A 13,910-nucleotide genomic window follows, 5' to 3' on the forward strand; every position below is an offset into this window, starting at 1 on the left:
GCACACCCTCGCCACACTCCCTGCACACACGCACGCACGCACGCACGCACACACTCACTCACCCCACACAGGTGGTGGACCCAGCAGGCCTGGCCCCCCCGATTCTCAGGAAGAAGGAAAAACAAGAGAGTTTGGCCCCTGGGGTCCCAGCCCCACCCCATCGTCCCAGAGGGGTCCCAGGGGGAAGGGAAGAAACATCAGGGGACACGGGCCCCTGTGCTCAGCCCCTGCCCCCCCTGCATCTTGAGGGTGAGGGGGCACAGAGGAGCAGGGAGGGCAGGAGGAAGGGGCTGGGCTGGGCACCAGGGCCAGGTGGCCTCTCCCCACTCCCCGGGAAGGGGGCGGGGCAGCTACAACTTGGAGACTAACCTCGTGAATATCAAAAAGGAGCCCTGGGACCTTCTCGCAACTAGGTCGCCAGTGGCCTAATTGTTTACAGTATAATGAATGCATGTGTTTCCTTCATCAATTTTAAATACAAGCAGAATAAAAATCACATTTTTCTCAGGCAACAGTAGCAGTTCAGTAGGTAAGTGGCTTGATCACATTTGTTTGTATTAGTAACGCATGCAAGCAGTTCTAGTACTCGGTCCCTGCGCGCCTGGCTCCGCTTACAGTGTCCCTGCGTAGGCGCCCTCCGGCCTCCGGGCGGTGGCAGCTGGCGTCTGGGGCCTGCTGGAGGGGGTTCCGCCCTGCTCGAAGGGCTGCGGGGGGCTCTGGCCGTCGGCGGGCAGCGGCTCAGGGGCAGCCACCTCCTGGATGACCGAGCCGGTCCCGTCCGCCTCCTCACTGGCCTCGAAGGCCGTGTTGGCGGCTGCGCTCAGATCCACATTCACAGCGTCAGTTCTCAGGGCCACAATGGCAGCATCGCCCCGCCGCTCTGCATAGATGCGCTGCTCGAACACCTGTGCCGCGGCGGGTGGGAACTCGGCGTCCAGGGGTACGCTGGCAGCCGAGGCACCCATGACCGTGCGGTACATCTCCACGCCCTCGGGCAGCATGGATTTGATCTTGGGCAGCCAGCGCTTGCGCACGCGCCGCGCATTGGTGCACATGTCCGCGGCAATCACGTTCATCTCGCTCTCCTTGAAGCTGGGGGCAAAGTTCTGACAGTACACTGCAGAGACAGGGGAGGCACGCGTGAGGGTGGTCCCTGACCCCCACCTGGCCCACTCCCCCAGGGGCCGGGAGCCATACCCCTGGACCAGGGAGCCAGGGCCAGATGCTTCTGTGCGGGCGGCCACTCCTATGGCCGATGGGGACTATGGCCAACTAGGGCTTTCCCGGTCTCAGCTGTAAGTCTCACTTCTCACTGCCCAGTTCGGGAAGCCCCCTGTGTTCCTCTGGGATGGTCTCCGGCCTGGCCTGGTCCGGTCTGGCAGCCCTGGCTGCCCTCCTGGCAGGGAGGCTTAGACCTGCTTTTAACCTACTGGGCCGCCCTCCCTCCCCCTGCACGCCGGGATTGATCACAGGTCCTCCTCACAAGAGTAGACGAGGAGTGAGGGGCCAGCTCATCCAGACCCTTCCTGGCCCCGTCCCAGACTGTAGGGAGTGGGCAGCAGACAGCCCTCATTACCAACTGAAGACTTTTCCCCTCTCTCTACCGGGACTGGGCCCGAATCTGCAAAGGGCATCAAACCAGAGGCAGGTCCTGGGGGACAGCACAAGCCTGGACAGGCCATCACCCAGCACCCTGGGAAGGTGAGCACTGGTGGCAGAGTCCTCTCTGCTCTAAAACAGAATTCACCTCACAAGGGTTTTTTTTAGCAAGAAGGTAAGATAGAATTTCTTGTGCTCACAGCTACAGGAGGCCATGCTCTGGGCTGCTGCTGGTGCCGGACAGCTGCCGGCATCTCCACAGCTGGGGTGCGAGCCAGGGCGGCGGTCGGCCCGAGATGGACTGGGCTCCACCCCCACACACCCAGGAGTGGGAGGCATAAGCCGGCCGAACAGATGGCAAAGGCTCAAAATAACCGCAAAATGTAAATAAGGGGTTTTGTTCAAAAAGGAAAATTAGATCTATTTCACATATTAAAATAGTTTCGCAGCTGAATTCATCGCGCTTGGAAACCTACCAAGAGCATTAGCACCTCGAGACCTGACTTCTGGAAGCTGTTCTTTTCTCCTTCTCTTCCCCCAGACCCCACACACGCCAGGGGCACCCTGGGGCCCATGCAGCCCTCCTCAGGCTGGGACCCAAACCCCACAGGGACTTCCAGATCCCCCCTGCCCGGCGATGGCCCGGGCGCTTACGTTTCACAGCGTTCAGGACGCGGCTGTCCAGTGGCTTGCGGCTCGGGTCGCTCGTGGAGGAGCGGATGCCGGTGCCACAGCTGTTGGCCAGTGTGTTCCTGGTGGAGGGATGGGAAGGGTGGCAGGTGAGGCAGATGGGCTGGGCTTGAGATGACTAGGAACAGGGCTTCCTCCCCACCCACCTGACTGCCCGCTGGGAGGGCAGTGGGCTGCATCCGGGGACTGTGTGTGTCCCCTGGGTCATGGTCCAGTGGTGGGGGCAGGCCCAACCATCTCTAAGGGATGGGACCCGGAAAAAGCCCCTGAGCTGGGAAGATGGTAGGGTCAGTCCTGAGCTGTTTCCACAGGGTCCCTTGGTCATTTGAGCAAGTCTCTTGGCCTTGGGAAGAAGTTCTGTGGGTCCACCTGTCCTATGGAGGAAACAAGGCACTTCCTTTGTTTTGGAGGGGGGTCTATGAGCCCTTCGGGAAATGCCTGGAAGACCAGCCTCTCACCTAGACCCAAGCCTAGTACAGGAGGATGGCTTCCCCTTCCCAGAAGCCTCTTGGCTGTCTGTGGGCTCACAGGCCACGGCGCAGAGTCAGAAAAGCATGAGGGACTTGAGTGGCCTTGATGGCCTGAGGGCCCTCCACTAAAGGAGACCAGAACCTTCTGCAACACCGCCCCAGCCCTCCCGTGTCCCCGACCTACCTGTCAAAGAAGGTGGCTAGGAGTCTCCGCAGCAGAACCTTGTGCTTCACGCCAGCGCACAGGTGGCAATTCATGAGCTGGCCGCGTGTGATGTACACCCCGGAGCCTACAGCACCAGATGAAGAGGTGAGGCCCTGATCTAGCCCCCAAGGCCTGCTCATGACCTCCAAAGGGGGCTGCTGGGGTCGGAACAGGCACGTAAAGGAGTAGGGGAAGCGGGTAGAGAAGGGAGGAGAGTGGGAGGCCTTTTTTTTGGAGGGGCAAACTCAGTTCCCACCTGCTGGCTATCAGGACATGCCACAGCCAAGGCCACTGCAGCATGCCTCAACCACAAATGGAACCAGCAGGGGGTGGGGACGCCATGGTGTCCCCTCCCCCCCAACGAACCCCAAACACTTAGCTCTCCCTGCTGTGCTGAAACCCAGCCCTGGCCACTTCCTGGAACACTGAAGGGGCCAGCTTTGGCCCAGAGCTTGGGAAACACTCAGGCTTTGCCTCCCTGTCCCTTCCACTCTCCTCCCTTCTCTGCCCCCTTCCCCTACACCTCTACATGCCTGTTCCGACCCCAAGAGTCTCAGTCAATGATGACAGAGCTGGTACAGCAGGGCTGGAGGGCACAGTGGGTGCTTCACTGGCCTGGCACTGACCCCTGGGTGCCTGGGGCAGGGGCCTGACAGGGAAGCCCAAGCTCAGGGAACCTAACCATGCCCCGGGGGCCCCACTGGGGCCTGGGTGAGCAGGAGACAGAGCCAGTAGCAGGACTGAACCTTGTCAGGCACAACGGGGAGGCTCTGTTCACTCAAGACATGGGTGGTCATTGAGTTTGTGAAGGAAGGACTATGTGAGCACAGCATGAGGGTGCCCAGAACATGTGGGGTTCTGGAACCTTCTGGGTCTTCCCACCTGACCCTTTCTGTGTTACCTGGCTTTTTACCAAGCAAGTACTGACTGTCTTGCCAGGAACAGAGACTCAGCAGTAGTGTTTCTTAGAGGGTTGGGAGGAAGACACAAGGGACTTGAGCCTGCTGGGGGCCCTTGGCTTGGTGGCCTCAGGGCTGGGGGCCCCCTAGAAAGGTCACTACCCGGCCTGAGGGACTTCCCTAGCTCCTCAGGGATTTCATCCTAGGGATAGACCGCCTCAATGAGCATGAAGACACCACACCCTGAAGGAGGCTGGTGTCCAGGTGCTCCTGGCTTCCAGCAGCCTGTAGGTGCCTGTGGCCACTCCCTGTCTCCTGGCCCCTGCACAGACCCTTCCCCATCAGGCCCTGGAAGGGGAAACTCTCTGGGGGACCTCATCACCTGAACATCTCTCTGATCCATCACCCCCACATGCCCAATAGGCCATAGCAGCTGGAAGCCAGGGTAGCCAAGGACATTTCTTCCTAGGACCACCCAACTGGGCCCTTTGGCCCAAGCCCACCCCTGGGAGCTCACCCGGCCCCTGACAGCTCATCATAGCCCGACACCTGCACTCCCTGCCCAGAAGCAGTAACGGCCAGCAGAATGGGGTCTCAGGGCATAGGAGGAAGGCCCCCAGCCCAATGCGGCCAGAGCATCCATGCAGCCACGAGTAAGCACAAAGTCCCCTGGCAGCTGGAAGGTGAGGCCAGTCCTAACTACTGATGGACCCCAGAGGACAATGGGGCAGCACTGGAGCTGGGAGGGTGGATGCCAAGATGCCACCCAGCATGTGGCGGTCTGGGGTTGACAGGAACAGGGCAGGTGGCTTGGGGAGGAACTGCATGAGGCAGAGGCTGAGGAAGGCGCCCAAGGGTTCCTACCACCCAGCCCGCATCTGGGATATCCCTGGCAAACTATAGAAAAGAAATTACTGGAAAATGGTTCAACCCCTCAAGAGGCTGACCATACCATACATTTTCATCTTTTTGTTGGAGAGCCTGAAAAATCGACAAAGAGTCAGCATGGTAGCTCATGCCTGTAATCCCAGTACTTTGGGAGGTTGAGATGGAAGAATCGCTTGAGCCCAGGAGTTCAAAACCAGCCCGGGCAACATAGTGAGACCTCGTCTCTAAAACAAAACAAAACAAAACAAAAAGGTTGGTCGAGCGTGGTAGCACGCACCTGTAGTCCCAGCTACTCAGGAGGCTGAGGTGAGAGGATGACCTGAGCCCAGCAGGTTGAGGCTGCACTCCAGCCTGGGTGACAGAGTGAGATCTCCAAATCAAAAAAAAAAAAAAAAATCTGTAAGGACCTATGAGGCCAGATGAACCCAACACTGAGAAGAGGAGCATCCCTGACATGGACGCCAGCCCTGACAGCCCTGGGCCAAGATGTGCTGCCTTTTTCCAACAAGGATCCCGCTTCTGAGGGTAGCTGTCATTTGGAAGCTAGCCGTCACCGCACGCTGCAATTGGATGCTCTGGGGCAGGGGCACTGGTACACTAAGCATCATGGTTTTATCTGTGACCTAAATTAAAACACATCATGACTGCAGCCCAGTCAATCCCGAGTGCGACCAGCCCAGGGGATTCAATTAAAATGCTAAATTAATTCAATTGAATAACTCCTCTTAATGACACATTCTTCTAAGAGGAAATTAGAGGAAATTTAAGATGTTCTATCTTTTTTTCCCCCCCTCTGACTGATTGGTGATGAGCACATTGTTCATAGCTCTGGAAAAAACATAAGTGTGTGAGGACATTTGCATACAATGGATGGGTGGTGCACAGCCTCACCTGCCACCAGCTCCAGTTTCTCGCCGGGGTCCCCTTCTGAGTAGAGCTTGGGATGGCAGCGGTATCCAATCTGGCTGATGAGGCTGGCAGGCAGGGCCACTAGGTCGCGGCGGATGAGGACACAGGAGCGGCTCTCCAAGGGCACTGGCTCTGGTTTCTCCGGCACTGTGGGCCCAGAAGTGAGCAGGTCAGGTGGGTGTCTGCAGGCCATGCCGTGCCAAACCTCTGAGCACCCGGGGCCTAGGCCAGACTGGCTCTTGCCCACCTGCCATTGTCCCCTCTCGGTGCCCCCCTGCCCACCAGGGAAGCCTGAGTGAACAACCCATCAGAGGTCCAGGCCCAGTGACACAGGCTGCTGACGCTGGTGGAGGTGGGAGGGACCCCCAGGAGGCACCAACCACAGGACCCAAAGGCCATGCATGAGTGAGGGCTCAGGGCTGAGGGCAGCAGTGGGTGTGAGGGGACAGGATGGGACAGCCCAATGGACACGGGGCCTACCAGGGCCTGCACCGTCTACCCAGGTGGGCAGCCACTTTGGTGTGAGGAAAACTGCATGGAGGTGATGGGGTCCTAGGTATCATCACCCCAACTCTCCCTGCAGCAGCCCCATGCGAGAGGTGGTTGGGCATGACTGGCCATCTCACAGGTGAGGGGACACAGGGACTTATTTTGTTCAAGCACACAGCCTCTGGGATCCTGTGGGCCGGCATAAGGGCAGCTACATCAACAGAGAGCCCAAGGCGGGGCCTCCAGCCTGCTGTCTGGGACATTCCTGACAGGCTATTCCAGGGGCAAATGACACCCAAAGGCCCTGACTCCCTCAGAGCCTGGTGCTCTGTGTGGGTGCCTCCCACAGTGCAGCCTGTCAGAGGCAGCCCTGGAAAGTCCCTGTGCCACAGCCAGCCGGCACCGCCCCTCCTGACCATCCAGGCCTGGCCAGGTCTTCGGTAGGACACTACCTTGGGGCGAGGCCCATCCAGCATGCACGGAGAGCCAGGCAGCCTCTCATTTAACAACTACCTGCTGGCTGCCCATTAGGCACCAGGTTCTGTGGGGCTGAAGAGATGCAGCCCTGCCCTCAGCTCTGCCCAGCATTGCCTGGACTTCCTATTTCCCAATGGCTCCCTACTTCCCCCCCCTCCACAAAGGGTTCATAAGGCCAGCAGGACTCCAGGTTGAAGACCAGATCCCTGGAGCAGCCATGGGCACGCACGTGTCACTGTAGCCATGGGCCTGGCACCTTACACACCCAGCCTGGCAGGTGACCTGCACAGCCACCCTGCCCAGATGGAGGGCAGGCACTGTTCCCCTCATCCTTGTGTCTCTAGCACATAGGGAGGTCCTGGGAGAGCCAGTTACCCCAACCAGCAGTCTACACTGGGAAATCACTCTTGTCTGGGGTGGGCTTCTACACACCTGGGCAGCAAGGTCTGCGGCAAAGACCCCTAGCCCAGCCCTCAGCACCCACCCCTATCACAGGATGGTGGCCTACAGGCTAGAAAGGGCCTTGGACCACCCAATGGCCACCCAGGGCAGGAAGCGCTTCTTGGCAGCCTTTGTGGGTTAGAAACCCCAGGGCGGGGTAGGGGGGAGTTGCAGGACCCTCGGGTGCTGGGGCCTCTAGAGAACACAGCAGATGGAAGCTGCATGTCCAGCAGGCCCAGGTGCTCGGGCGCATGACCTGCCTGTGGCCTCTCCAAGACCATCAGAGGCAGGTGCTCCTGCCACCTGGGTTGGGTCGGTGCCCTGTCCCTCTGCATGGTTACCCCACTTTAGGGAACTGCAGAAAACCTCTGTGCAGGGGCAGCTGAGCCTTGAGGTATGGGGAATGTCCAGGGGGCTGCTGTGGAGGGGCCCCAGGAGCGTGGGCACCGGGGAGGGTCCTGGGCAGGAAGCTGCCAAGCTATCTTTGCACCCAGCCCTGGGAAAAGGAGTCAGGGCTGCCCAGCCCTAGAGGACTGACCTCTGGGTTAATGAGCACCCACACATTCTGAAAGCCACAGCGAGAGCCACCTCTGGGGAGGTAGGGTGGGCTCCAGGCCTAAGGACTGGGTGGAGTGGGGTGCCAAGACCCCTCTGCAGCTGCAGCCCCACCCTGAGTACCTAGAGTCACCCTGACTCCCCCAGGGCCCACAGATCCCTGCACCTCAACCCCACATGGCCTCAGGCCCTTCCTAGAGGCCCCGCCACTTGTTTAGCATGAGCCCAGGTTACACAGCACCCTTCAGTCCCACTGAGGTTGATTCCAGGAGGAAGGGAGCTCACCAACGTCCACAGACACTCACTTGAGGCTGCAGCAAGAAGAGGACAAGGCCAGAGGGTGCCAGCCACACAGGCGGGAGCAGAGCCCCCCAAGCCCAGGTTGGGTGGCATTTCCCATCAGGCAGATCTATGGGGAAGCTTTCCAGCCTAGAAGTACCCAGGGGCTCAGGGAACACAGCAGAAACAATCCGGATGATATTTTAAAACATAATTACCCGTCCCCCACCCCCCAGCACAGCCTGCTGTGATTACACATGCAAACGAGCAGCGCTGCGCGTGGCATTTACATAGAGGGTTCACCAACAGAAATAATTCCCCTCCACAACCACCTCGCCGGGAGATGTTTTTCCAAACAGCAGAAGTTGTTTGCGCTCCGCACGCCCGGCCCCCCCACCAGCCCGGCTCCCTGAGAGCAGAGGCTGTCAGCACCAGCACAGCCAAAAAAGCCTCTTCTATTTCTGCCTCACCGTGTGCCGGTGCCGCACGCTAAAAATACCCCACACCAAGCCGTAGCTCATCTGCAAAGGTGCTCCGGATGTCTCCATGCGCCCCGCCTTCCCGGCCCCCGAGCCACCCTGCAGGAGTCACCATCACCCCAGAGCTGAGCCAGGAGGCCAAGTCACAACTAAACTGGAGAGAGACCTGTGCATGCCAGAGACAGAACAGCTTGTCCCTGGGCCCTTAAAGGGCCTCTGGAGTACCAGGGTGTGCCCCGGGCTCCAGGGATGGTGGGATGTGCCCCTCAGTAGGCTACGGGTGGGAAGGGGTTCCTGTCCATGACATTGGGGACCCCGCGATCACCTGTCACCCCAGGACGGGCCACCAGCATGAGCCTGCTGTCCCCCCACCAATAGCCCCTGGAATGAGACTACAGCCCCCAGGTCTGTGCATCCCAGATATCCTGGCACCGTGGTATCTGGTGAGCAACTCGTGAAAGGGCAATTAGCTGTTCATGTGCAGGGGTGAGTAACCACCCTCAGCACAGGGAGGGTGAGTCACAGTCACAGTGGAGAGATCTGGAACAGCAGCTGATCCAGGCACAAGGGTGGGCCAGTGGGTGGCCCCCTGGATCCCACTGGTCAAAGCAGACATGAGGACACTCGGGGTCATGGGTCCTGAAGGTGGGGGTCGCCCAGGGCTCCCAACTTGGAGATCTGGGAGGGGAGCCAACAGAGCAGGGGCTTGAGAGCACCATGGGCAGGGAACCAGCCACGCACAAGAAGGCAGGTCCCATGGGGTTCCATCATGGGAGTCGCAGGCCAATGCCATCACAGGGGGACCCAAGGCCGTAAAAATCCAGTCAGGAAAGGGAACGGAGGGTGCCAGGGCCAGGGAGGAAACAGGAGGGAGTGTCCATGGGGACAGAATATCATTTGGGGAGACGGAAAGTTCTGGAGATGGAGGTGGTGATGGTTGCACAATACTGTGGATGTGCTTAATGCCCTGGACTGCACACTCAGAGATGGTTAATACGGTCAATTTCATGTTATGTGTATTTTATCACAATAAAAGACTTTTCTAAAGAAGAAAGAATGAGTGTTGGGGGGTGGTGCAAGTCTGGAGGGAAGCCATGTTCCCTGGCCTCGGCCCTGACCCCTTTCTCAGCCTCTGGGTCCCCACCTGGGATCTGAAGAGCACTCTGGGTCTTCCCAAGCAAAACCCACCACAACCCCGACCCACAGGACCCTGCCATGGTGGGATGTCCGGATGGCAAATCCTGGGCTTGGGCCTGGCCTCGTATGCAAGCTAAGGGCATCACAGGGACTTATCCAGGTGACACCGTCAGGCAGCCCCACCTGTGGAGTCCCCACCAGGGGAATCCCCCGCTGACGTGTGTGGCTGCCCATGGGTGCCAGGGCCACCCTGTAAAAGCCCCAGCAGGCCCTAAGGGAGGGGAGGGAGCGGGATGGGGGGAGATCCTTCAGTGGAAATGAATCCCCGCCCCACCGCCGTCCTTAGTGATAGAGAAGGAGACAACTTGAATCCAACTTGGTAGGAAAATGCTGAATCACGCTGACTTTCAATCCTACTGTAAAGCCATGATCAGGACCATGGGGTACAGGCCAAAGGACAGTCACACAGTTCAAGGCACAGAACAGAGGGCTCCAGACAGACCCACACGGGCAGACACAGGTGGCTCTTGACAAAGGGCAGGAGTGTCTGCGGAGGAGGAGCTGGTGTCTCCGCCACACGCGGCTCTGATGCAGCCAGTCACCCACGAGCCAAAGCCAAACCAAATCCACCCTCCATCCAAGCCTCATGCCCACACAGGCACACACCACATATCCACACGTAGAACACACAACCTTCCAAAGAAAACGGGAGAAAATCCTTGTGATCTCAGGTTAAGCTACAAGCTTAGACATGACCCCCAAGCACAATTCATATGAGAAATAATTGATTAGCTAAGACTCATCAGCATGGAAAACTTCTTATCTGTGAAAGAAGATTAAGAGACCAGCTAGCTTCAGACAGCAAGAAATCACCATCTAAGAAATGTAAGGCCGGGCTGGGTGGCTCAACCTGTAATCCCAACACTGGGAGGTCGAGTTGAGAGGACTGCCTGAGCCCACAGGTTCAAGACCCACCCGGGAAACTTGGCGAGACCTTGTCTCTACAATAAATTAAAAATTAGCTGGGCGTGGTAGCACATGCCTGTAGTTCCGGCTACTAGGAAGGCTGAGGCAGAAGGATCACTGGAGCCCAGTAGGTCGAGGCTGTAGTGGCTGGCCAGGAGTATGCCACTGCCCTCCAGCCTGGGTGACAGAGTGAGACTCCAACTCAAAAAAAAAGAAGAAGGAAAAAAAGAGAAAGAAATATAAAGAACTCTCAAAACTCAACAGTATAAAAAACCCAAACAATCCAGTTTCAAGAATGTGCAAAAAATGGGAACAGACACTCCACCAGAGGTGTCACAGATGGAAAACCGGCACATGAAACAACGCTCAACTTATTAGCCATCTGGGAAATGCAAATAAAGCCACCATGGGGGACCACCTCACAGCCTTGGTTAAACTTAAAAATACAGACAGCACCAAGTGCCGATGAAGTCACGGAGCACCTGGGACATCATTACAGTGCTGAGAATGCAAGATGGCACACCACTCCAGAAAATAGGGTAAAACAGAGTGGTGGTTTCTTATCAAGCTAAACATGCGCTCAGTGCAAAGACCCTGCAACTCCACTTCTAGATATTCACTGAGAGTAGAGGGAGGTGAGAACTCATCTCCAAAGAGAACCCTTGACAGGAATGTTGATATCAGCTCTATTAAATGCCCCAGGCTTGACACAGCCCAGACATCCTGCCACAGGTAAAAGGGTAAACACCCTGTGAGCCACCCACCTGTACAATGAGTTACTGCCCAGCAATGAGAAGGAATTCGTTATGATACACAACTCAGATGAACCTCCAGCTGCTACCATGGCACGGAGGACGCCAGGCTCATGCAGTCACGTGCTGGTGATTCCATTTCTATGACATTCTCCAAAAGACAAGACGAGCCCAGGTGCGGTGGCTCACCTCTGTAATCCCAGCACTTTGGGAGGCTGAGGCAAGAGGACTGCCTTAGCTCAGGAGCTCAAGATCAACCGGGGCAACTTGACAAGACCTTGTCTCTACCATAAATCAAAAAATTAGCTGGGTGTCGTGGTGCATGCCTGCAGGTCCAGCTACTCGGGAGGCTGAGGTGGAAGGATCTCCTGAACCCAGCAGGTCAAGGCTGTGGTCACCATGATTGTGCTACTACACTCCAGTCTGGATGACAGAGTGGGACACTGAGTAAAAAAAAAAAAAAGACAAGAGGTAAGAAGCATAGAGCAGGTCAGGGCTGCAGGGTGTGTGGGTGGCTATCAGGAAAGGTCAAGTCACACGACACCCAGACGAGAGTGGCTGCCCAGTCTGTCCCAGCCCACACTCAGTTATTGGTGTTCTCAATCATGCACCAATGTATACCCAGAAGACACCCTAGCATGCGTCCCTCGTCATCTCTGCAGCCACCAGCCAGGTGAATACCAGCTCTGGCAACTAGAGAGGGCCTCACCGGTTAACATCAGTGAGCTCAGCAGCACCAGACATACAGCAGGAGCATGGGACCCAGGAGGAGAGAGTGCAGGGGGACATTACAGGGCATCACAGTTAAGGAGCCATATAAGGGGTTACTCTCAGGACAGGGTACATGACACATGCCGGTCAGCCCCCAGGAGTAGAGGTCTGATCCTCCACATGACGCTGTGGACTCAACAGCCGCCCATGCCACACCCAGCCAGGCTGGGCCACAGCCTGTTCCTAGGTCCCCACCCAGGCATTTCCTACTGGCCAGAGCCCAGGCTGCAGGGCCACCTGGTGGAGATGTGGGCATCTAGTACAGTCAACACAGCTTAGGAAAACCCTTCCTCTAGGTACTGTTGCTGCCTCCAGCCAGCCTCGGGGATAGCTCTGAGGTCCTAATCTCCAACCTACTGCCACCGGGGCCCAGCACTTCCAGTTGTGGGGGGATCAGCCTGCTAGTCAGTGTCTGGACACTGTGTCCCACGAGACTTTGTCACCACCAGCACTGGCTTGGGCAGTCAGGGCCTCTGCTGCTTGGTCATGCCAGTTGGCTATGCCCCGCCTCGCTCCAGAAAGACTCAAAGCAACCCTAACACACTGTACCTGGTGGAAGCAAGGAAGCCATCGATCATAAGACACACCATTCCTCCACATGCCAAAGGACAAAAATGGTACCAATGCAACCAGGACACACCATGATCGTAAGACATTCCATTTCACGGATGTTAAAACACAGGGGGAGTGCATGTTAGAACCAAAGAAATGGGCATGTTGGATACAAAACAATAATAAGCCAATAGGGAAGGCCAGGAGAAAGGAGAATGAAAAAATCCAAGCCAGGAGTGAGGGAGGACCTGTGACATGTCCCAGTCACTCTGAACTTCCTGGTAGCCAGGACAAAAAGGAACCCAGTCAGGGTTGGGCACGGTGGTTCATGCCTATAATCCCAGCATTTTGGGAGGCTGAGGCAGGAGAATCACTTAAGCTCAGGAATTCAAGACCAGCCTGGGCAACCTAGTGAGACCTTGTCTCTACAAAAAAATAAAAAAGGCTGGGCTCAGTGGCTCAGCCTATAAGCTCAGCAATTGGGGAGGTTGAGGCGAGTGGATTGCCCCAGCCGGCAGGGTTCAAGAACAGACAAGGCAACTTGGCAAGACCTCGTCTCTACAATCAATCAATCAATCAATCAATCAATAATCTGGGCGTGGGAGCGCATGCCTGTGGTTCTGGCTACTTGGAAGGCTGAGGCAGAAGGATCACCAGAGCCCAGTAGGTCGACGCTGGGGTAGCTATGAGTGTGCCACTATACTCCAGCCTGGGCGAGAGACTCCAACTCAAAAAAAAAAAAATAAATAAAAATAAATAAATAAATAACATAGCCAAAGTAGTGGTGCACACTTGTAGTCCCAGCTACTCAGGAGACTGAGGTGGAAGGGCTGCCTGAGCCCAGGAGGTAGAGACTGCAGCGAGCCATGATTGTGCCACTGCATTCTAGCCTGGGGGACAGAGTGATACACCTACTCAAAAAAAAAAAAGAAAAAAGAAAAAAAGAGTCTCAGTCAGCCCCTTTGGGTGTCTGTCTGGCACATGGCACAGCTGCTGGAGAAGATATGGGGGTCAGCAAGAGACCAAACCCTCATTAGCAGTCCCAGGGCTCAGGCCTCAGGTCCGACACAATGGGCCAGCACAACCCTGCAGCAGCCGGGCCGCCAGGATCCACCGAGTAGCCTCAGCCTTGCCCATGGGCCGCTGGCTCAGTTCTCAGATACTTGTGACCCCTGAGTGACCTGGGACCTCAAGACTCCTTTCTGTCAGACTCAGCTGGTCCCAGTCAGACCTAGCTCTACCACATCTGCCCTGTACCCACGGGATGCCCTCCTGGTACCTGGCTGCCATTTCCAATTCCCACATCCTGGTGCTCATTTCTGCCTCAACCCTGGCAGGCCCTGGAGGTCTCA

At 57.0% G+C, this 13,910-nt stretch overlaps 1 protein-coding gene across 3 annotated transcripts in view; it reads right to left on the bottom strand.

Moving 5' to 3' along the window:
• The window catches only part of NACC2 (NACC family member 2), a 40,520-nt gene that overhangs the window by 2,257 nt on the left and 24,353 nt on the right, over nucleotides 1-13,910 (bottom strand). For 2 of the 3 annotated variants that reach the window (XM_008070660.1, XM_021718855.1), the window contains 4 exons: nucleotides 5,643-5,807; nucleotides 2,944-3,049; nucleotides 2,254-2,351; nucleotides 616-1,117 (listed from right to left, as the gene is read on the bottom strand). In XM_008070660.1, coding sequence (XP_008068851.1) covers nucleotides 616-1,117; nucleotides 2,254-2,351; nucleotides 2,944-3,049; nucleotides 5,643-5,807 — 871 coding nt within the window. Of the gene's footprint in view, nucleotides 1-441; nucleotides 1,118-2,253; nucleotides 2,352-2,943; nucleotides 3,050-5,642; nucleotides 5,808-13,910 lie in introns of those variants that run through there. The other variant, XM_021718856.1, reaches the window with a different exon arrangement.

The sequence above is a fragment of the Carlito syrichta genome, unplaced genomic scaffold (genome assembly GCF_000164805.1).
Source record: "Carlito syrichta isolate Samal-C Ts95f unplaced genomic scaffold, Tarsius_syrichta-2.0.1 Scaffold313900, whole genome shotgun sequence".
NCBI lineage: Eukaryota > Metazoa > Chordata > Mammalia > Primates > Tarsiidae > Carlito > Carlito syrichta.